The following is a 20472-nucleotide window of genomic DNA, read 5'->3' as shown; positions in this document are numbered from 1 at the left end:
TCGCCGTCGAGCGATTCGGGTCGTCGAGACTCATCGCGGGCACGGGGAACGGGGGAGGGGGAGGGACCGAGGGGACGGGGCTCAGGGAAGTCGCACGCACACGTCTCGCGCGCGCGTCGGCGACGGGGTGCCCCGGCGTACCCCGTTTGCCTTCGTGCCGACGGTGGCGAAATCGTCCTCCTCTCGAGTATAAGCCGGACAAGTGGACGGCGTTCTCTCCCGCCTCGTTTCTCCCGTCGTCGTCGTCGTCGTCGGCGAGTCTAGCGATGACTCTCACCGCTGGCTGCCGTTTCGAGGGTTACGGGGTTATCGGTTCGGTCAAGCCAACGGATCGGGAAGAAAGTCGCGCGACGGAGAGACAGAAATCGTTGCTTATAACGGGAACGCTCTGGGACTTGCAATTAGTCCTCTAAAGCGTAATGACAATGTGACGGATTATGACAATTTATCATAAATAGTGTGCGTAAAATAGAAAAGAACTTGCACGAGAGAGAGAGAGACAGAGAGAATCTTAATACATAATGCTCCATATCGCAATTTGACTCCGATTCGCGAGGACGATCTCCCAATGTCGAACTCTAGCTTTCGGACTGTTGGTGATTCTCCAGCAGGAGAATCGTAAAATGTGTTAACGTCCGAGGGCCGGTGCGACGAATCCCCCTAGTTTTCGATTCATGCGTAATAATCCCCCCCCCCCCCATCCCAACGATATGCGCCTCCCGGCGGAGTACAGAAATCGGGACTCGGTCTCTCTCTCTCGCGACGGCGACGCGTCTCGACAAAGCGCCCCGCGCGTCTAAAATAGGCGCGCTAACGCGCACAGGGACTTTCGAAACAGCCACGTTTCACATGCCGCCCGTCCGCCCTCCCGCCTCCGCGCTGGGAGGGAGACTCGGATGTGGCCTCGCTCTGCGCACCCTCCCTCCCCCCCAGCCCCAAGTCCCCCCCTAACCCTTACGTCCCGCGCGGCGCTTCGTTCGCGCGCGCGCGCGCGCGCGAACCATGTCGCGACAAATACGCCGCTTCCTCGTCGCTTGATAACGCGCGCGACGATGGCGTATTTACCTGTTCCGTTTCCCGGGCCTCGTGACGATAGGCGACCGCCGCGCGGAGTAGAAATACTGGAAATCCATTTGGGACGACGGGGTCGGCCGGTTAGGTGGGACGCACCCAGGGGAAAGGGACGGTTTACGCGGACGGGAAGGGAAGGGGAGTCTTGTAATAGAAACTCCGGAGAGTCATTCGCGCTATTTATAGCCTTTTCGTGGTAGGCCGATAAGGGAAGATCTTAGGCGCGTCTGTGAATAATGAATGGCGGTTGACGGGATTGTGGTGTCTCGCGGTACCGCAGGTGTGAACGACCTGATCTAACCAGGAACACCGGAGCCTTTGCTTTTCGTATTGCCGGCCCACTGTACTTTCCAACTCCTTCAGGGGCAACCACCTTGTTCCTGCCGTTACGTTCCCTCCCATGCCACCCTCCCCCCCCCTCCCCCGACCGTGCCCTAAATTCGACTTTTGCGTTGCGGGGCCATCAACGCGACCAGCGAGGAATGCGGGATACCGCGAATCCGCGATCTGTATCGCGGCGTTACGTTCGATCCGCCGAAGACGGCACGCCGGGGACGTGGCGCGCGAGAGTTTGAGCGCAGCGGGCGATAAAACTATAAAGTCGCTCATCGCACGCGGCCCCGGCGTTTCCGCCGCGACGCGACCGGCGGCCGCGCCGCGCACGGAATCGAAAGGATAAACAAAAACGACGCGGGTAGCACGGGTAGTACCGTAACTCACGGATTCATTCGCTCGCTCCTCTACCTACCTGCGCGCTCGCCGCGATTCACGCCCTTCTTTTCCTGCGTGTCGTCCCTCCACTCCGACTCTCCCTGTCCCACCGCCCTCATCGCTCTCGCTCGCACGCTAACGGTGAATCGCAACCTGGTATCGCCGGGGGATACGAACGGGACGGTACAAGCGGCGCCATCTGTCGGCGGTGATCAATTTCATTCGAGACGCCGAAACACGGCGTCAGGTAGCGCGCGCCATCCGGCGGTGGCGAGCGGTAGAATCGTTTACGCGCTGCGCCGATGGATGGCGGCCGGAGCTTTTTCGATTGCGCGGGTTATACAAAATTGGGATTTTCTCGTACTATCAGTTGATCGGTGCTGAACTACACGAAAAGAAAAAGTAGCTGCCGTAGTTAAAAACTGCACGTGGCAACTAAGTTTCAGTTATAAAATCTGATGGGCAGCTAATATTTAGCTGTGATAGCTAAATATCTTTCTACTGTGCCTATTGCATTAGGTGCGACAGCAGACCGTTTGCTGTGGTTTAGGTCCAGTTTCACCAACGTTGTTCAACTTTAAGCTTGGCTTAATTCGTCCTTTGTCTCTTTCTAAAGTAACGATTGAAAAGGAGACAAAGATTGAATTAAACTAAGCTCAAAGTTAAGCGACGTTGGTGAAACCAGGTCTTGGAGATTTAGTTATGGCAGCAAAATATTTTTAACAAACCATGATTAGCTACGGTAGCGAGATTTTTTTCAGTGTACGGATTGCGATTTAGATTAGATTGAAATTTGACCAGAGTAAAGTTTACTAATCTCAAGTTTAGCGTCTTTTACTTTAATTTCAATCTCAATCCGTAATTCGACACGAGCTTTACTTATTACTTTCGCAGCGAAATTTTTTCCTGCATCCTACCGCTATTCAGAACCGGGACTAGACATTTCATCGCCTTACTGGCACTTCTTTAGTCTATTATAACTTTACAACGTTTCGGCCAGTAATGCCGGTCCTCTTCAGGTAACGAACTTGAAAGAGTACCCGTAAATGTCTGGAGAACAGAAAGAGCTATGTATGAACTATAATACATGGTCTTGCGAAGCAAGAAGTCGAAATAACAATTGAGTTGTTTTTATAATAAAAAAATTAATAAATTAAAACATAGAAATAAAGACTTACAAGGTTCGTCGAAAGTTAAGACGTGAAATTATGTCAAACGTTGAAGACGTCGCAGTACATTGTGTCTAGTCATCGGCGTTAGAACACAGAATAGACGATGGGTGACAAAATTTAATGGGTGACAAAAGTTAAGATTTTCTGTATCTCGTTGTACGTTGGTAGCGTTGTCTTGATGTTTTTTGATGACGAACATTTCGGCCACAAAAAAGTGCGTCCTTTGGTAACAAAACTATTTCTTTTACGTGGTACTGATATTAATTTTATAAGAACACTTTTGGCGCCCCTACAAAACTTTTATATGAAGTGCCTCGTTCGCCACACTCTAGTCCCGGCTCTGCCACTACCTTGGAATTTAAGTTAATTTTAAACAGCATCGTGTGAAGATACATAAGATACATCTGTAGATACATATGTAATCGTGTGATTTTTATTTAGCTAAAGCAGCAAGCAAAACGCGCGCGCAATAGTGCGATTGTACTTGACGTGAAACAGTCTTCGAACAATGTATATGTACATTTTGCGTCTATTCATATAAATGATGTGGAATTTTTTATAGACACAAGCTATTTACATACATGAAACGCGATGTGCAAACAGATATTTCTCACGATAGTAAAACATTACAGTTTATATACACACAAAAAAATAGAAAATCCATTTGCGTCACACTCTCATTTATCTAGAATAATGTAAAAACATGCGCGGCTTCTACAGTCACGGAGTCTTAAAGAATGTTCTCTCGTTAATTGTAACATGCTGCGCTTGGTTCTTTTTCACAACAGTAAGTTGAACCGTCTCAGGACTGGGATTGCTCGCTTTGCTTTTTCCACGCCTTCGCGGAGGCCAGGAACTTGAGATTCGGCCTCTGCGACTCGTCCTCCGGAAACACAAAGTCGAAGACTTCCTCCCAGCCGTCGTCGCTGCCGTCCTCGCCCACGACGCGCCTCTTCTTCTTCACCCTGCGCGGCATCTTGTCCGTGATCTTGGCGAGGGTCTCGGGGGTGCCTTTCTCGCTCTCGAAGTCCTTCCAGGCTTCCAGCAGTAGCACCCGGCTCTCGGTGTCGCTGTTAGCTCTGAGGGCGTCGTTTCCGCGCTCGAAGATGCGCCTCGCCAGGACGACGTTGTCAGGGCTGTCCTCCAGCTGCGGATTCAGCAGCTCGAACTTGGCGTAGGCTATCCAGACCTTGACGTGCAACGTGCGCTCGAGCAACCGCTCGAACAGCTGCCGGGCGTTCTCCGTCTCGCCCTGGGCGATCTCGAAGTCGATGTATGATTTCCACAGCAGCTCCGGCATGTCCAGCCTGGGCCGCGCGACGGCGAACTCGTATATCGATCGGGCGCGATCGATCTCGCCCAGTCGCGTCTCCAGCTCGGCGAATCGCATCCACGTGGTGCAGTTCTCCGGGCCGAACTCGAGGAACTTCTCGTACAGCTTACGGCACCGGTCGAACTCCACCAGCTGTATCTCGAGGTCGATGTAGCCCCGGTAGAGCTTGTCCGTCGGGCATATCCCCAGCGCCAGGCCCAGCGTCTTTCTCGCCTTGCCCAGGTCCCTCTGGCGTATCTCGAAGTACGCGTAGAGCAGCCAGATCTTGGAGAAGGTGAAACGCTTGTGCGGTATGAGCTCCAGGCAGACCTTGTACACCTGCCGGCACCGCTCGACGTCCTTGGCCTCCAGCTCCTCGAAGAGGGCGTACTTGATCCACAGGTAGAGGTACCGCCGCCAGAACTGCTTCTCCTTGGTGGGCGGCACGTTGGAGATCGCTCGCTCGTACGTCTCGCGGATCACGTCGACGTTGCCCTCCGACTCGACCAGCCTGAGATAGTCGAACCACGCGTCGTAGTTGGAGGGATTCTCCTTGATCTCCTGCTCGTACTGGTGCTTCCGCTTGCTGACTATCACGTCCTCGATCCCCGAGCGGTCGCCGTACTTCTTCTCGTGGATCGTGTACGCCTTGTAGATCTCCTGCGTGTTGCTCTTCGGTATGTGCTCCAGCGCGTACTTGTAGATTATGCGGGCCCGGTCGTGCTCCCGCTGGCCCTCCTCGAACCTGGCGAACGCCAGGAACAGCTTCTCGTCCAGGCCCTCGTCGCCGTAGAAATTGACCGCGTCCACGTACACCTTGCGCGCGCCGCTGATAAAGCCGTGCGACTCCTCGAACCGGGCGTACTTGATCCAGTGCTTGACGTCCGGGTGGACCATGACGAAGCGCTTGTAGATCTGCCGCGCCCGCTCGATCTCCTTGTAGCGCAGCTCGAACTTGATGTACGTCTGCCAGGCCTGCTCGTCCGGCTCCCACTCCATCCACCGCTCGAACACCTGGCGCACCCCGGCGATGTTCTCCAGGGTCTCCTCCATGTAGGTGTACTTGTACCAGAACTGATTGGCGCGCGGCAGCAGGGTGACCGCCCGGTCCCAGAGATTCCGCGCGTGGTTCACCTGCCGGTTGCGCATCTCCATCTCCGTGTACTTGAGCCAGAGCGCTATGTTACGATGGTCGACCTCGAGCGCCCGCTCGTAGATGGACCTCGCGCGCTGGATCTGCTTCTGGCTCTCCTCCCACTGCGCGTACTTCATCCAGTTGGTGATCATCATGCGGTTCTTGCGGATCGTGTCCTCGAACGCTTTGCGCTTGCGGTGCTGGTAGTCCGCGAGCTCGTGCGGGTCCGAGATCTTCTGCTTCGGCGGCGGCGGCAGGATCTCCAGGTCGCGCTCCTTCGCCTCGCGCAGCAGCTGCTCCGCGGTGATCTGTATCTCCGCGGGCGCCTTGTTCTTCACCTTCGCCACCTTCGGCATCTTCTGCGACTTCTCCATAGCCGGGCCGGGAGAGGTTAGGGCTGCCACTGGCTCGCGGGTCCTTCGCTCTTTCGCGGCTACGCTCTCCGATCACACCGCGCCGCACTCTAGTCTCTCGCTGCAACACGGAATACGTTGCCTCGAGCTCACGCTCGCCGCAGATTCCTCGAAACCGCGCAAACGGCAGGCACGCACGACGCCGAACGACGAAGGCCTTCCCTCCGAGTCGAGCGGGCCGGGACGACGGACGTTGCAGGAGGACGTTGGCACCATCGAGTGCTACACTAGCTGCACCGCCAGTTACACCGCGTACACCACGATGCTCACACGCGCTCAAACGCAACCGTGTCACGTGTGTCAGCAGCGTACACGGACACGGCTTGCGTTTCTTCTTCTTCTTCTTCCTATTCTTGGCATTCTTCTTATTCTCTGACTCAGAGCCGACACGGCCATGTCGAACCAATAGTCGTTTGTGTATTACTTACTTTCTAATAATTTCTCGAGCGAGTTCCAATTAGTTGACACAATGCAGAGTACGGAGTACGGCTTGTGTCTGCGAGCGCGAGCGCCGTGGTGTAAGCGGTGTAGCTAGTGTAGCACTCGACGGTGCTGGCCGCTCGGAGTTTGCGTCACGCCCTACGATTGGTTGTCACGTTAGTACTCCTCGTGTCTCGCGGCTAGGTTAGGTTAGAACAGGTTAGGTTGAACCTCGCGGCGACGGTCGCCGACGTAAACGGAGTGGCCGGGCGCAAATTTGCCATGAAAAAATGGCACGTTTGTTTAATAGACTCGCGAGCAGAGAGCTCGTTAGGATGCAGGTCGCCAGGTTCGGCAACAAAGCGGATCACTGGGTAAACGCACTGTACTTTGTCGACGTTTAATCAGTGCCGCGGGCACTGTTGCATCGCTTTTACGAATGAAGTTCATTCATAAAAGCGACGCGAGAGATCGCGCGATTGTTACAATTTTCTTTATTTTTTATTTACGCACATTTTTTGTACATCTACAGTTGTGCCGTACGATCGTAAGTACGGGACGTTCGTAAGCCGCTTAACGCAGCATCCGTTTAGTTCTCATTTTTCCCTTTTCTGTTCAAGTCCGTGATCAAGAAGAAAAAGACGCACATGGACAAGGCGCTGAAACATTTCGACGAGTTCTACGGCAACGTCTACGGAAAGTCGTGGGAAAACATAAGAGCCGCGCTGCTGGCGGAGGAGCACAAGTATATGGCTGTGGTGAACAGCTTCAGCGACATAGACAGGATAAAGGCAGAGCTAGAGGTATATCCGCGTGACGAGGGTATTGCGAACTCACCTGACACCTGGTCTTCCTTCTAGTCCCAAGGTGCCATGAATCTAAGGACAATTTACGAAACCTACAAGGAACATCTTGACGCAAAGCCACACAAGTCCAAGGAGAACAGGAAAGGGAAGAGGCAAGGAACGGGCCGAACGGAGTCTGTGATTTCTAACACTGGGATGTCGGTGGTGCAGTCGCATTATCCTACGGATTACACGTCGCCTGTGTCTCTAAGCACGGATGAAGACGACCAAGACTTGGCGGTGGAGGATCAGGCGTTGCAACCCGTGAAATTGAAACCCATCGAATCGAATTTGAATGAGATTGCTTTGGATGAAAATCGAATCGTGCATCCCAACACCAGCTTGAGCGGATTATACGAGTTTGTACCAGCCACGAAGATTAAAGGTGACCGGTACCGCAGGAATTATGAAGATCAAAGTGCCAAGCGCAGAAGCAATCGTCGCTGTAATTTAATGCGCGCTGACATTACTTTTCAGGCATGGACGATTGGGTGCTGGAGTCGCAACACTACGGCTATTACAAAGAGGGCTTGGAGTTTTCAGTGAACGTTGAGAGCGAGGTGATGCTAACGTTTCCGCAGTTCCTCAACATTTATACGTTTGAGAAGGACAACAACAGCAAATTTCCATCGCCAAAGAAAGGCTCAACTGGCGTCTTAGGTTGGTTGACTTTAACTGGGATCTACAATTCCGTTGGTTCGATTGGCGGGCGTTGACGATTCTGTCGTACAGATTATTATCTTCTGGATGGCGCCTCCGTGTTGCCGGTGCTGGCCTTGGACATGCAACCTGGCGACGTTGTGCTGGACATGTGCGCGGCACCAGGTGGAAAGACCCTGAGCATTCTTCAAACGCTCATGCCACATACACTGGTTGCTAATGACATCCAAAAGTCCCGAGTGAATAGGATCCACAAAATCATAGATGAATACGTAGCTGGCATCGGCCAGTGGGAAGACAGATTGTTTGTGACAGAGCGAGATGCAAGATTTATCGACGACAAAGATATGTTTAACAAGGTAAATGTACGACAGGCGGAAAATGTATGATTTGTTTTTCTCAGAAATTCTCACAGCAATTGTTTCTTCGTAGATACTGGTGGATGTACCGTGCACCACGGACAGGCACGTTTTGCATTCGGAAGAGAACAATATCTTCAAGTCGCAGAGGGTGCGGGAGAGATTGAAAATACCAGAGTTGCAAGCGGCCATTTTAACGTGCGCACGAAATTCGATGCTCTATCATTATAAATGCGTCTCGTTCGCCTTCTCTATTAGATAATTGTCTGTTACAGCAATGCACTGAAGATAATATCGGTAGGCGGCACGGTGGTGTATTCTACCTGCTCCCTCAGTCCTATCCAAAACGACGGCGTCGTCGGCATGGCGCTGAAAAAAGCCTGGGAGGAGACCAATTCTATTATGATTGTGAAGTAAGTATTTTTCGTATATTGGACAATAAATTGTTGTTTAACGCCGTTTTTAATTAACGACGTTCTTTGGTGAAACAGAGATATGAGCAAAGCGCTGAATCCATTGAGATGCCTCTACAGATTCGGCAATTTTGGATTAAAATACGGCCACATCGCCATTCCTGCGCTCAGCAATAATTGGGGCCCCATGTACTTCTGTAAAATAGTACGAACGCGGTAATACTAGGTAAGTGTGCGTGCAAATCATCTAAGATCTATAGATAATGCAGACTTTATTTACTCATTGTATAACAAATGAAAATATGTGCAAAATGAATATGCATCTTGTATATAGCAAACTCCTTTTTATAATCTTTATGCAACTGTTTGTAAAACTGTAAAACGTTAGTAAACTCTTCCCACCGCGCTGGGAATATAAGAAATGCGCAGAATATTAAATACGTTCAAAATGGTTTAGCGTAAAACGTGAATAATTAGGCCAGGATAGGATTTTTGTTTATTTTGTATTGTTCCGTCTTAAAGGTAGCATCTGGTTATTTGCTTCCTCGTCGGGTGTTTCGATTTGGTTCCACGGTTGTTCGTTGCCACTTCCAAAGATAGTGTAAACCAATATCTCGATTATATATAGGATGATCATTACCAAGAATACCATCCTCCACGCCTCCATGGTTTGCTGTAAATAATTTTAAAAAAATCAAAATGAAGATACGCCGATCTAATCGGCGAAGTGGAGAAAAGTTGATTTAATAAAGGACTATTTATTTCCTTGGAAATAACTCGGCCCAACTATCCTCCTTCCGATCTACGACCTTAGAAACCTTTTTGCCTTGTTACGTACGTTTTCGCGAGTCATTTGCCCCACGAATATCGGCACGAGGAAGCCGGGTATGGTGGCGAAAAAATTTGTTACCGCTACCAGGCTACCGGCAAAGTTCGGCGCGATGTCTATGTGGTTTGCCAAGAAACCAGAGTACATTCCCCCGATGCAAGTCACTGCGATTGTCATCAGCACGACTGCTCTCGTGCGATCGCACCCGATATGCGACACCTGTATTAAACACACCATAGGCACGAGCGACGCTGCAACAGTTTTAAAATTGTTGGAAAGGTGTATTGGAAAACAATGAAAATAGCTGTATAAGATATTAAAAAGTCCATGTTACCACGTTGTCCACACCTAGTGCAAATATCTTGATTGCTTCAAGATGGACTTTTTTGAAAATTTAATTTTCAGTATTAGAAGAAAAACGTACCAAAGAGAGTACCAATTTTTCGGGATATTGTCACTGTGATCAGACGTTTCTCCTGCAGGATGGCTAATACTTTGCTGAGAATCAAGGTGAAGAGCCACATGCATAAAAATGGGATGGACGACAAACCTGCATTCTGTTGCACGAGCAAATTAACTTATTGTTAGAAATGCGTTAAATTGTACGCGTTATGACAAATTTTAGAACGTACCGAGCTCATGTCGAACTTCAGGATCTGATTCATGAAGGTGGGCAGTTCTATGAGCAACATATACCAGCCGAAATTACTGCAGTAATGAGCTATCAAGATCGCTATGAACGGTTTCGAACGAAACACTTGCGCCCATGGAACCTGCCATAAAAAATGGATGAATAAAACTGAAGAATTTCTTTTAATACAACTAATGTTCAATGTACCCCTTTGGGAATCTTCTTGTGCCCCCCCAAAGACATGAGGATGTAGTGCCTCTCTTCTTGAGTGATGAATCTCGTCTGTTCTTCCGGGGAATCCGCTATCAGTAGCCACCAAAGAGTGCACCAAATCAGACAAAGCAGCCCTTCAATATAGAAGATGGAGTCCCAACCGAGATTTGCGGCCAACAAGCCACTTAATAAGATGGAAATCACGGTGCCGAGTGCCGTTCCTAAAAATTCCTCGACTTAATTTTTTTCTGACAGTAAAATTTACAATGAATTCGAAACGTGCCAATGTATATCCAATGTATACATTGTGGTTCTTTATTAGAATCTTATCGAGGAAGGAGCCCAGCTATCATTACAATTTTCGCCTTGTAACTACAGAGCTCGAAAAAAAAATCGCGACTCGAAAGATTCTGGGATGTATGGGTGGAACTTTGCAAGGGTAAATTTTTGTCTTACCTGCGTACACGATCGAGGCGATGACGTGTCTTTCATTCGGCGGCGCCCACTTTGCGATCATTACGTGCATAGCGGGGAACGATACACCCTGTAATTCAAGTGCTCAAAGTTACAATCGTATGGGAATATCACGTCCGTCGATATACCAAAGTCGTTTACTGACACCACCGAGGCCCTGAAGAAATCTCATAGCTATGAAGAGCCAGTAGTGAATACGCGCAGCGATGGGCGTCAGTATCGATGCCGCGACATTCAACAGGACCGATCCGTTCATCAGCCACTTAGCTGACCAGAGTTCGGCCAGTCTTCCACCCGGCAGCATGGACACCATGTAGCCCCAGAAATAGGAAGATAGAATGAGACCCTGTGTAAGTTCGTCCCATACGAACGGACCGTCCTGAAAAGTAAAACAGTTAACAAATTTCTTCTTTATCCTCTTTGTTTAATTGAAACTTTAAAATTTTTTTGCTGGAGCTACAATATATAAGCAAGAATTGCGTGCGCATGTGGATCTATTTCTCATACAAGATATCGTACCTCGCTTTCGATTGTGTGTGCCGTGACGTTTGAGGTGTCATCAAACTGGCAAATGCCTGTGCTCGTTAGCGTGGCATTGTCAGTTTCTGAATCGTTCGACGTGGATAATTCGGTGTGGGATTTAATAGCTGTATGGTTCACCATAGCGACAATAGCCACACTGGCGTTAACTTTGAAGCCATAGAGAATGGCGAGGCCGATAGAACCCATGACGGCCATAAAGTATCGAAACCGAAACCGCGTTCCGTTTTCTTCTATGAAGATAAGAAGTAAGTAATATGATCAGATGTTTGTTTGGTATAAGATTGTTGGGAGACAATTATCTTTATTTCGCAATTTCTTAATTTTATTGTTACATGATTTGCTGAAACTAAGTTTCAGATTTTTAATTTCTAATTGCCTGTGACGCGGAAATTAAATGGCATTTGGTAATTTGACTTATTTTTCTTCTGTTTTATCGCGCAAGTAGTGCCCTTCAATCGTGATGACGTGCTGATTGTCATCACAGCAATTATACTTTATGAATCACATTTAAAGTTTCTTGCCCTTCCACGAATACCTGATGCGTTGTCCATGGCAACCTGATTTGTCGCCCACCTAAAGTAATCTAATTAATTCTCTCCCTTCGCAAATGTCACGACGGAACTGCAATTGGTTGAGCCAATGTATTTTTATGCGAACGAAAATTGTTCTCGGTGAATGGACGAGAATTTTATAAATTGAAAAAATTTTCTATTCGCGGACGGAAAGTTGTATGATTTTCCAAAATGTATTTCCTGTGTTCGCTTGACGCGAAATCGATTTGGTATGTTCGACGGCATATTGAAGAGATTATTTTAAGAACGAGAACGTGTTTGCGACGAAGTCTGATATGCGGACTACGCTGCTTTGAATGTAATACCATTATGATGCATTTTTGAATTTCTACGCGATAATCGCAATGTTCAATATTTCTTCGTGCAATTGACTTGATTTTATTTAAATTTAGTCGTAATCTAAAAATCGTTGCGCTTCCAAGATTTAATGATGAGCACGTGAAACGATAAGCACCTGTCGGCACTTGCACAGCGTTGCGTCATCATAATGCGAAACGCACACATATGTCGTGGATCGGTTGAAAGTCCATGCAGAAATTGCAATTTTATTCGAGAAAATTAACTAAAACTCCCGGTCCTTACGAAAATCGAACTGGAGTAGAGGACGCGTCAAGGTCACAAAGGGGCTTTAAAATTAAAGTTATCTACAATCTTTGCGGAAAAGATTCAATAATGTAATTTTTATACACACGATGTAGAGTTTCAGATATATAATTTAGGAAATGCGAATGAAAGTTTTAGTAAACACTAATAATGTACAAGATTTATACCTCTCCTGAGAGATTTCTTCATTCTTTCTCTTCTAACATTTTATAATTCCAAATTATATTTGCAGATGAAAAATCTTAATTTTCCGAACACCGGACAAGAGGATCGTCACTTACCGTTGGCATTATTTTCCACGGCCATTGTGTGATGGAAATGCTATTATTTCGATGGTGTCTTTTAATATCCGGGAGATTCCGACAACAGTGCGTCACGAAAATAATTGATCACCCTTCTTTACTATACAATTTTGTACCGTCGTCAAATTTTTCTCTCTCGATTCGACCTATTTTAGTGACCACCCGATTGCCTCTGGCTCGTCACGGGAGCAGCGTGGCACTGACGTAAAGCGACATGGGAAAGCCGAGAAATTCTTGGAGTGGCTCCGGAGGGATGCGAAGCGCGCGCGCCTCTTCTATAAACGCCCGCCGCACGCACGCGTGTGCGTGCGTGTATGAGGGGAGGAGTCGCACGAAAGAGAACAGGCCGATGCTTCGTATTCTCAATCCCAGTCATTGACACTGGTGGCCGGCGTGAAAAAAAACAAAGGGTAGAAACGGCCGTATCGCTCGCGATCGCCTCTGCATCTCGCGGGCGAGGAAAGACGTTATAGGGAATACTTTTTCATCTTTACTTTTTGAATTGTTATTGTGGCCGTTTTCATTGCACAGTGCAGTTTTTTAACTATTTCTACCAGTGTCGCAACGAGAAATTGTGGCAAATGTCTGATTTTGTTCCTTCAAATGAAATTATAAAAGTTTTTAGATATTAACATCTCGGGTGGGTACAATGAAAATACATTCAGATGTTGCATCCTACGTGTCTGTTTAAGGTTTAGAATGAAAATATCAAACTTTATTGCTGCGTGGAGCGTTGCATTTTGCTTTTAAACTAAACTATACGCTAATAATAATTTAGTATTCGTTTATTAACGATTATTACATTTGTACGTTTATAATTGCTCATTTGTACTCATGAGGTCAGTCGAGTAAAGTCGAAACATTTACACACTCAACATTAAAGTATTGCAATTCTTATCGAATAAACACTTAAATTAATACTAGTAGCTTTCGACTTTTAATGTGCTTACCCATACATTGCAATATTGTTGCAATTATCTGTGCTAAAAATATACCCATACAGCACCAAAGCTTTCAGAAACATTGCAACAATGTTTTCTGAAATGTTTCTGAAAGCTTTGGTGCTGTATGGGTATATTTTTTAGCACAGATAATTGCAACAATATTGCACCACCGTTACAACGTTACAAATGTATGACAACATTACAAAACATTACAGACGTATATTGCCACAAAATGTCAGCACTTGGTTTTGGACACACCATGAAGAGGATCCCCTAAAACACACACACCCGCGCACACACGATACGCGTCAGCAAATGAAACTCATTACATCGAACAAAAAATACATTTTGTCAACGTTACTACGTAAACGTTTAAGACAGTAAAAGACAGTACAGGACTAACCATACGGTGCGTGTAATGTAGATAGTAGAACAACCCTTTCATGGTCTCACTGAAAATGGCTTCAACTTGTCAGCCGCTTTCACCAACAATGAACGTAGATATGTGATTCAGCATTACGCGCCGTTCGCCTGTATATTCTGCCTTTCGTTACTATACAGATATTCACTGACGTTAAGACAAGTTAAACCTATTTTTCATGAGATTGTGTCTAGACAGTTGATTCCGCTATATTACGCGCACGTATTCACCGATTTTCTCCATTTAATATCTTAAAGAAGTCTCTCTTCCCGTATTGTGCATGCAGTCTCTGTGGCCGGTATAGGATATGTAAAGGTCCGTCTTTTCGTTTTCTTAACGGGTGCTTTGAACTGGTTCCATGGTTGCTCTTTGCCGCTGCCACACGTAGTGTAAACGACAATCTCGATTACATATAGAATTATCATTACGAGACATCCCATCCTCCATTCAATTGTGTGTGTGTCTTGCTATAAATAATAAAAGGAAATCAAGATTTCCTACACCGATTTAATCAGCGTTATCAGCAAAGTAAAGAAAAGATGACGTAATAAATGAGTATTTGTGACTTGGAAATAATTTGGTTCACGTGTCCTCCTTCGAAATTGCGACTTTGGAAATCTCTTTACCTTGTTACGTGTCGACCTCGCTACGAAAGCCAAAAGTTGGAATAATATCACCACAACACCTAAGGCGACGAAATTTGTGATCGCTAGCAGACTACCCGCAAGTTTCGGCGCGATGTCTATGTGGTTTGCGTAGCAACCGGAAAATATTCCGCCCATGCAAATCATCATGATTGTCATAAGCATGAATTTTCCCGTGTAATCGGATCTATTCCCTGGTAAAAAGTTTTCTCAGAATTTTCATACGAATTGAGACACTTTGAAGAAATACTAAGAAAGTGCTACTTCTATTTCTTTTGTTAGAATTTTTCATATATTCTGAATATTCTCTGTTTCTAAAATTTCTTACTCTATAACTTGTGACAAAATATCTTTGAAATCTTATAAAATTTGTCTGAAATTTTAAACGTTTGAAATTATAGAATGAGAATTTTAGAAATTTCAGAATTTATATATATGAAAAATTCGAGAAAGAATATAAACTTTCTCGGTACTTCCGAAAAGTGTACCAATTTGTGTAAAAACTCTGAATACTTTGTGAAAAAATTATAAAAAATTATGAAGACTTCTGAGGTAAAAATTTCACCAGTTCTGATGGTCAACAGTAGTAAACCCAACGTGGGGACGAGCGATGCTGCAACAGTTTTGAAATTATTAAATTTGCTGGAAAGGTACATTGACAAAAGCAATGAAAGAGCTGTGTAATAGTACAATTATACCAAAGAATTCGTGTCTCTATGTTGTCTACATGTAGTGCAAATATTTTGACTAATTCAAGATGGATCTTTTTTGAAAATCTAATTTACAGTAACAAACGTACCAAAGAGAATGCTGATTTTTCTAGATCTTGTTACTGTGATCACATCTTTCTCCTGCCATGTGGCTAATACTCTGCTAAGAATTATGGCGAAGACCCACGTGCCAATACACGGGATACTAAATATTAGTAACTCTGTAGCCTGACGCAAGACCAAATTAAATTATTAATACGCTGTATGCATTATGACGAATATTAGGCCTTACCGAGATCGTGTTATGCTTAGAAATACAAGGCAGAAGGCTATGCAGTGTGTTGTGTACCATAATATAGCTGAAGTAACTGCAAATATGAGCGATCACGATTGCCATGAACGGGCTAGAACAAAATATCTGCCACCATGGAACCTGGAATAAAAATTGGATGGATAAGAGGTATGAAGAATTTTTTTAATACACTCTTCAAATTCTTAATGTACCCTCTTAAAAAAATTTCCCATGTGTTCTTTCAAAGATGTGACGATATACTCCCTTTCCTCCTCAGAGATATATTTTGTCTGTTCGGTCGGGGAATCCGTTATCCACTTGTACCAAAGAATAGACCAAATAAAGCAAAGCGTAGCTTGAAAACAGAACAAGTAGTGCGATGCGGCCGGAGAGTCGTCCGGCGTGCCCAGCCAGACATAGATCAACTCAGTTAGCATCACGGAAGTCGCTATGATGAATCCCGCTCCTAAAAATTCCTCGAATTAAGCTTTCTCTGACAGTCATTTTTATGCACTCGAAATGTCTCCACGTATGTATCTATTTAAATTAACGTGTACGTTACAAATTATAGTTTCTTATTAGAATCTTATCGAGGAAGGAGCTCAACTGTACCATTACTTTCGCCCTGTAATTACAGACCTCGAAAGAGTCACGATTCGAAAATTCTGGAATGTATTGGTAGAACTTCGTAAAAGGTATAAACGTTTTCCGTAAGTTTTTTTCTCACCTGCGTACACGATCGAAGCGATGACGTGTCTCTCATTCGGCGGCGCCCACTTTGAAATTATCATGTGCATAGCGGGCAACGCTACACTCTGTAATTTAAGCGCTCAAAGTTACAATCATATTGGAATATCGTATCCGTCGATATTCCCGGCATAAACAAGTCATTTACTAACATCAGCGATCCCCTGAAGTAATCGAACGGCTACGAGGAGCCAGGTATGAATATGCGCAGCGATGGGCGACAGTGCCAATGCACCGACATTCACTATGATCGATATCTCCATCAAAATCTTAGGTGACTTCAGTTCCGCCAATCTACCCCCCGGTATTATTGATGTCATGTAGCCCCAGAAATAAGGATGTGCAATTAAATTCTGAGGAAGTATAAGAAAAAGCTTCATTATGGCGGCGAACAGACGTTTCTGTAAAGATGCAGTAATACAATTTACTGGGCTCTTCTTTTCTAAGTTAAAACTCTAAGGTATGTTTGGTGGAGTCAATATGAGAATTGCATGCGCGTGAATTTTTCTTTCTCTCGCGCAAGATATCGTACTCCATGTTTGTACCTCGCATTCCATGTTTGTGGTTGAAGCATCCAACTTATAAATGGTCGCGTTACCATTTAAATCGTATTTGTAGAATGGCTTCCACATTATTTCTGTTGACACTTGATCATTAGCACATGTGTGGTCCACCGTCTTTAAGGTAATAACGGAATTGATTTTAGTGAAAAAGAGTAAAGAGAGACCGCATGACCCCATTAAGGCCACGAAATATCGATATTTGTTGCAGCCACCAAAGTTAAAATATAAAATGCGTTGTGCAATCCTACGGTGTTGCAGAATGTCCTGCTGCCTCGTTTCGGCAGCGAAACCTTATTTAAAAAATAGATGAGCGATAAATAATGTGGTCAGAGGTTTGTTTTTGTGTAAGACTGGTGGAAGACAATTGTCTTTATCGCAATTATTTGCGATAAAGACAACTCATTACGTTTTGTTACGTCATTAAGGTGCCATGAAGACGTCATTTAATGTCACGCTGCTGTTTGGCACTTTCCAATGTATATCGCATTGAAGCATAAATAAAATATTGTAAGGGTAATTTGTAATATATGACGATATAAATTATCTTTGAGAATGACTACAAAAACGTACTATTAAACAATCATTGGAGAGATTATACAGCCTGTGACCATATTTTCCGTAGGGCCATTATACCCGGATTTACCATAATCTAATTCCTTGCAATATTACAGTAATATTATGGTGATATATGTATTACAGTAATGTTTCCGATATGTTTTATTGTAATATTACATTGGGAATATTACGTGCTATGTGGAGGATATGTCCAATGAAAAATACGATCGGTTTTTCGATCAAGTTTCACCAATAACTGCATTTCATCGGATATGCATACATATAATTTAATCGAACAAGTTAATCGGAAAAATTAACAGCTGAAAACATTATTTTTAATTGGTTTATCCAATGGAAACTTTTCTCAGTGCACATGTCGCGAATCGGCTGGAAGCCAATTCAGAAACTTCACTTCTATTCGAGGAAGGAAACCCCGCACGCTCGGAAACATCATCTGAAAACACTTCCTCTCTTTCTGTCCCGTTGTCTTCTCTCGTTCGCTCGAACGCAAAAGAGGGGAGATAGAGCCGCGTGACGTTTCCGAACGTATCTAGCAAAATTAGCTGAAACTCCAGGTACACTGCACGCCAGTAATTCGTTCCATTCCCCTAGCGAATTTATATAGGACGTTACGTATCCTATATAAATTTGATGGAGGAATGGAATGACTTAGTGACGAGCAGTGTATCTGGAGAATATCGATCGGAGTATATATATATATATAGACTAGATGTCAATTTCAAGGGTCCTTAAAATGAAAGTTATCTTATATATTCTTTGAAAAAATTTATTGATGCAATTTTTATACGTACGATTTAAGTAGGGTTCAAGATGCTGGGAAATACGATTGAAACTTTTAGTAAACACTATCACTGAGAAAAAATTCCATCGGACAAACCAATTAAATAGTGTTTCCGATGGTTAATTTGTCCGATTACGTTTTCCCATTAAATTATGGACACATTCGATGAAATTTGATCGAAAAACCGATCATATTTTTCATAGAATATACAATTTAATCTGATTTATTTTGTTACTATGTAATTGGATTATCCGATTATATTTAATCGGACATTGTTCTCAGTTTAATAATGTAAAATATTCATAATCTCTCCTGAATGATTTCTTCATTTTTTTTCCTCTTAACGTTTCATAATTCCAAATGACATCTTCGTAGAATTAAAATTTTAACTTTCCGAACAACGGACAGGAGAATCGTCACTTACCATTGGCATCATTTTCCACGGCCATTGTTTCGATGGAAATGTGTCTTCGAATGGAAACGTTCTACTATCAGAAGAATCCCGACGACAGTGTATCACGAAAATAATTGATCGCGCTTCTCTAATATTCAATTTTATACGTCGTAAAATGAATTTTTTCTCTCTCTCAAATAGACCTGCTCCGATGACCATTCGATCGCTACCGGCTCATCACAGGAGCAGCATGCTACTGACGTAAAGCGACCGTGAAAGACCGAAAAACCCTGGGAGCAAGTCTGGAGGGATGCGGAGCGTGTCCCTCTTCTGTAAACGCTACCCTCACGCGTGTGCGTGCGCGTTTGAGGAGGAGAATCACACGAAAAGGGAAGGCCCAGGCCTCGTATTCTTGATGACAGTCACATGGGTGGCCCTTATTGATTTTCTTAAGAAGATGAATACAAGAAGCAAACGAAGAAAGAAGATATTAACAGCTGACATGAAAAAGAGTAACGGATAGAATTAGTTTTATCAACCGCGGTTGCCTCAGCATCTGGCGAGCAAGGAATAGCGTCGATTAAAAATTGTCTCGTTGCTAATCGACAAAATCGGTTATATAATATTTTTGTATAATATTCTTTGAAATCATTTAATTATACAATTTTTATACGCACGATCTGAGTACGAGTTCAAGATATTGGGAAGTACGATTAAAAGTTTTAGTGGAAACTGATAATGTAAAATATTTATATCTCTCCTGAATGATTTCATTGTTTTTTTCCTCTCAACGTGTCATAATTCCAAAAATTACATATTTGTAGAATTAAAATCTTAATTTTCCGAACAACGGATCGAACAATCGGCGCGTACCTTTGGTATTATCTTCCACGGTCATTGTGTCGATAGAAACGTGTCTTTGAATGGAAATGTGCTTTCCAATATCCGAAGAATCCTGCTGACCGTGCATCACGAAAATATTGCAATTGATAACGCTTCTCCAATATTCTATTTTACGTCGTAAAGTTCGTTTTTCCTCCCAAGTGGACCTATTCCAGTGGCCATTCATTTACTTCTGGCTCGTCGCAGGAGCAACGTTCCACTGATCTGTAAATCGATTCGGGGCAGCGACCGAGGAAGCCTTGAAATGGCTCCGGCAAAATGCGGACCATGCGCACAGTTTGTAAACGCCACCCTCATGCGTGTGCGTGCGCGTATAAGGGAAAAAGTCGCACAATAAAGAGCCCAATATCTTGTACTCTCGATCCTGCTCATTGACATTGGCGCCCCAGCCATATTAATATACTTCTCGAGAAAATAGTTGCCGTCGAAGAAAGAAGAAGCGATCGTATTAACTGCGATCGCTTCCGCATCTCGCGAGCGAGGGACAGCGTCGATTAAAAATCGTTTCTTTGTCAATGGAATTGACACTCACAGCACTCACTCGCGAAAATCGATCGCGCGAAATTTCGGACACTCCCGTACGCGATGTAAAATACCGTGAAAAGCAGTAAGCGACGTTCTTCACTTCCTGCCCGTTCGAATTGGAAAGAACGACAGAGCGAATTACGCCGTGAACGCCGAAGTCGCACAATTAATTTCTCTCTCCGAAAATGGAACAGATTACACGAAATCGATAGATAGTTAAAAGCGCGGTGCGTAAACGAGATATAACCGCGACAAAGTATCACGGTTTACATTCATGTTTTAGATGAGTTGGTC

General features: G+C 44.8%; 4 protein-coding genes across 7 annotated transcripts; 1 reads left to right on the top strand and 3 right to left on the bottom strand.

The window, feature by feature from the left end:
* Window positions 1-3366: 3366 nt before the first annotated feature.
* On the bottom strand, window positions 3367-6066 carry LOC105570631 (protein crooked neck). The gene has a single exon (XM_012027979.1). The coding sequence runs from the start codon at window positions 5773-5775 to the stop codon at window positions 3757-3759; it is 2019 nt and encodes a 672-aa protein (XP_011883369.1). The 5' UTR covers window positions 5776-6066; the 3' UTR covers window positions 3367-3756.
* A 371-nt stretch (window positions 6067-6437) lies between these two features.
* On the top strand, window positions 6438-20006 carry LOC105570627 (5-methylcytosine rRNA methyltransferase NSUN4). 3 transcript variants are annotated; one of them, XM_012027975.1, is made up of 9 exons: window positions 6438-6608; window positions 6855-7037; window positions 7095-7464; window positions 7557-7739; window positions 7812-8098; window positions 8172-8296; window positions 8374-8511; window positions 8590-8737; window positions 9034-9117. In XM_012027975.1, the coding sequence occupies exons 1-8, from the start codon at window positions 6525-6527 to the stop codon at window positions 8729-8731; spliced, it is 1512 nt and encodes a 503-aa protein (XP_011883365.1). In that variant the 5' UTR covers window positions 6438-6524; the 3' UTR covers window positions 8732-8737; window positions 9034-9117. The 3 variants fall into 3 exon arrangements, with proteins under 3 accessions (XP_011883365.1, XP_011883364.1, XP_011883363.1); XM_012027974.1 differs by lacking the exons at window positions 6438-6608; window positions 9034-9117 and adding exons at window positions 6659-6781; window positions 18952-20006; XM_012027973.1 differs by lacking the exon at window positions 6438-6608 and adding an exon at window positions 6659-6781.
* Window positions 8768-13681, bottom strand: LOC105570628 (putative inorganic phosphate cotransporter). Of its 2 annotated transcripts, XM_012027977.1 has the most exons (10): window positions 12658-13681; window positions 11737-11774; window positions 11178-11431; window positions 10804-11037; window positions 10641-10728; window positions 10179-10405; window positions 9973-10113; window positions 9765-9897; window positions 9350-9591; window positions 8768-9184 (listed from the first exon to the last, which is right to left on the bottom strand). In XM_012027977.1, exons 2-10 carry the CDS (start codon window positions 11750-11752, stop codon window positions 9008-9010), a joined length of 1512 nt encoding a protein of 503 aa, XP_011883367.1. In that variant the 5' UTR covers window positions 11753-11774; window positions 12658-13681; the 3' UTR covers window positions 8768-9007. The 2 variants fall into 2 exon arrangements, with proteins under 2 accessions (XP_011883367.1, XP_011883366.1); XM_012027976.1 differs by lacking the exon at window positions 11737-11774.
* Window positions 14431-17823, bottom strand: LOC105570630 (sialin-like). The gene is made up of 7 exons (XM_012027978.1): window positions 16589-17823; window positions 16417-16504; window positions 15902-16155; window positions 15690-15830; window positions 15487-15625; window positions 15253-15300; window positions 14431-14881 (listed from the first exon to the last, which is right to left on the bottom strand). Exons 1-7 carry the CDS (start codon window positions 16814-16816, stop codon window positions 14541-14543), a joined length of 1239 nt encoding a protein of 412 aa, XP_011883368.1. The 5' UTR covers window positions 16817-17823; the 3' UTR covers window positions 14431-14540.
* Window positions 20007-20472: the final 466 nt, after the last annotated feature.

Source organism: Vollenhovia emeryi, unplaced genomic scaffold (assembly GCF_000949405.1).
Source record: "Vollenhovia emeryi isolate VEMERY1.0 unplaced genomic scaffold, V.emery_V1.0 DF939120.1, whole genome shotgun sequence".
Classification (NCBI taxonomy): Eukaryota; Metazoa; Arthropoda; class Insecta; order Hymenoptera; family Formicidae; genus Vollenhovia; species Vollenhovia emeryi.
The sequence above is the reverse complement of the archived record's forward strand: the minus strand, read 5'-3'. Positions and strand labels throughout refer to the sequence as shown.

What these genes read in the sequence shown, in the direction of transcription:
- LOC105570630 (XM_012027978.1), bottom strand. Translation starts at nt 16,816, where the DNA reads ATGAAGCTTTTTCTTATACTTCCTCAGAATTTAATTGCACATCCTTAT. An exon ending in CGCTTCGATCGTGTACGCAG is followed by an intron (nt 16,156 to 16,416) that starts GTGAGAAAAAAA and finishes AGGAATTTTTAG; the next exon opens with GAGCGGGATTCATCATAGCG. An exon ending in ACTGTTGACCATCAGAACTG is followed by an intron (nt 14,882 to 15,252) that starts GTGAAATTTTTA and finishes ACTTTTTACCAG; the next exon opens with GGAATAGATCCGATTACACG.
- LOC105570628 (XM_012027976.1), bottom strand. Translation starts at nt 12,682, where the DNA reads ATGGCCGTGGAAAATAATGCCAACG. An exon ending in ACAAGAAGATTCCCAAAGGG is followed by an intron (nt 10,114 to 10,178) that starts GTACATTGAACA and finishes TTTTTATGGCAG; the next exon opens with GTTCCATGGGCGCAAGTGTT. An exon ending in AAAAATTGGTACTCTCTTTG is followed by an intron (nt 9,592 to 9,764) that starts GTACGTTTTTCT and finishes AAACTGTTGCAG; the next exon opens with CGTCGCTCGTGCCTATGGTG.
- LOC105570627 (XM_012027974.1), top strand. Translation starts at nt 6,674, where the DNA reads ATGAAGTTCATTCATAAAAGCGACGCGAGAGATCGCGCGATTGTTACA. An exon ending in AGGCTCAACTGGCGTCTTAG is followed by an intron (nt 7,740 to 7,811) that starts GTTGGTTGACTT and finishes TCTGTCGTACAG; the next exon opens with ATTATTATCTTCTGGATGGC. An exon ending in ACAAAGATATGTTTAACAAG is followed by an intron (nt 8,099 to 8,171) that starts GTAAATGTACGA and finishes GTTTCTTCGTAG; the next exon opens with ATACTGGTGGATGTACCGTG.
- LOC105570631 (XM_012027979.1), bottom strand. Translation starts at nt 5,775, where the DNA reads ATGGAGAAGTCGCAGAAGATGCCGAAGGTGGCGAAGGTGAAGAACAAG.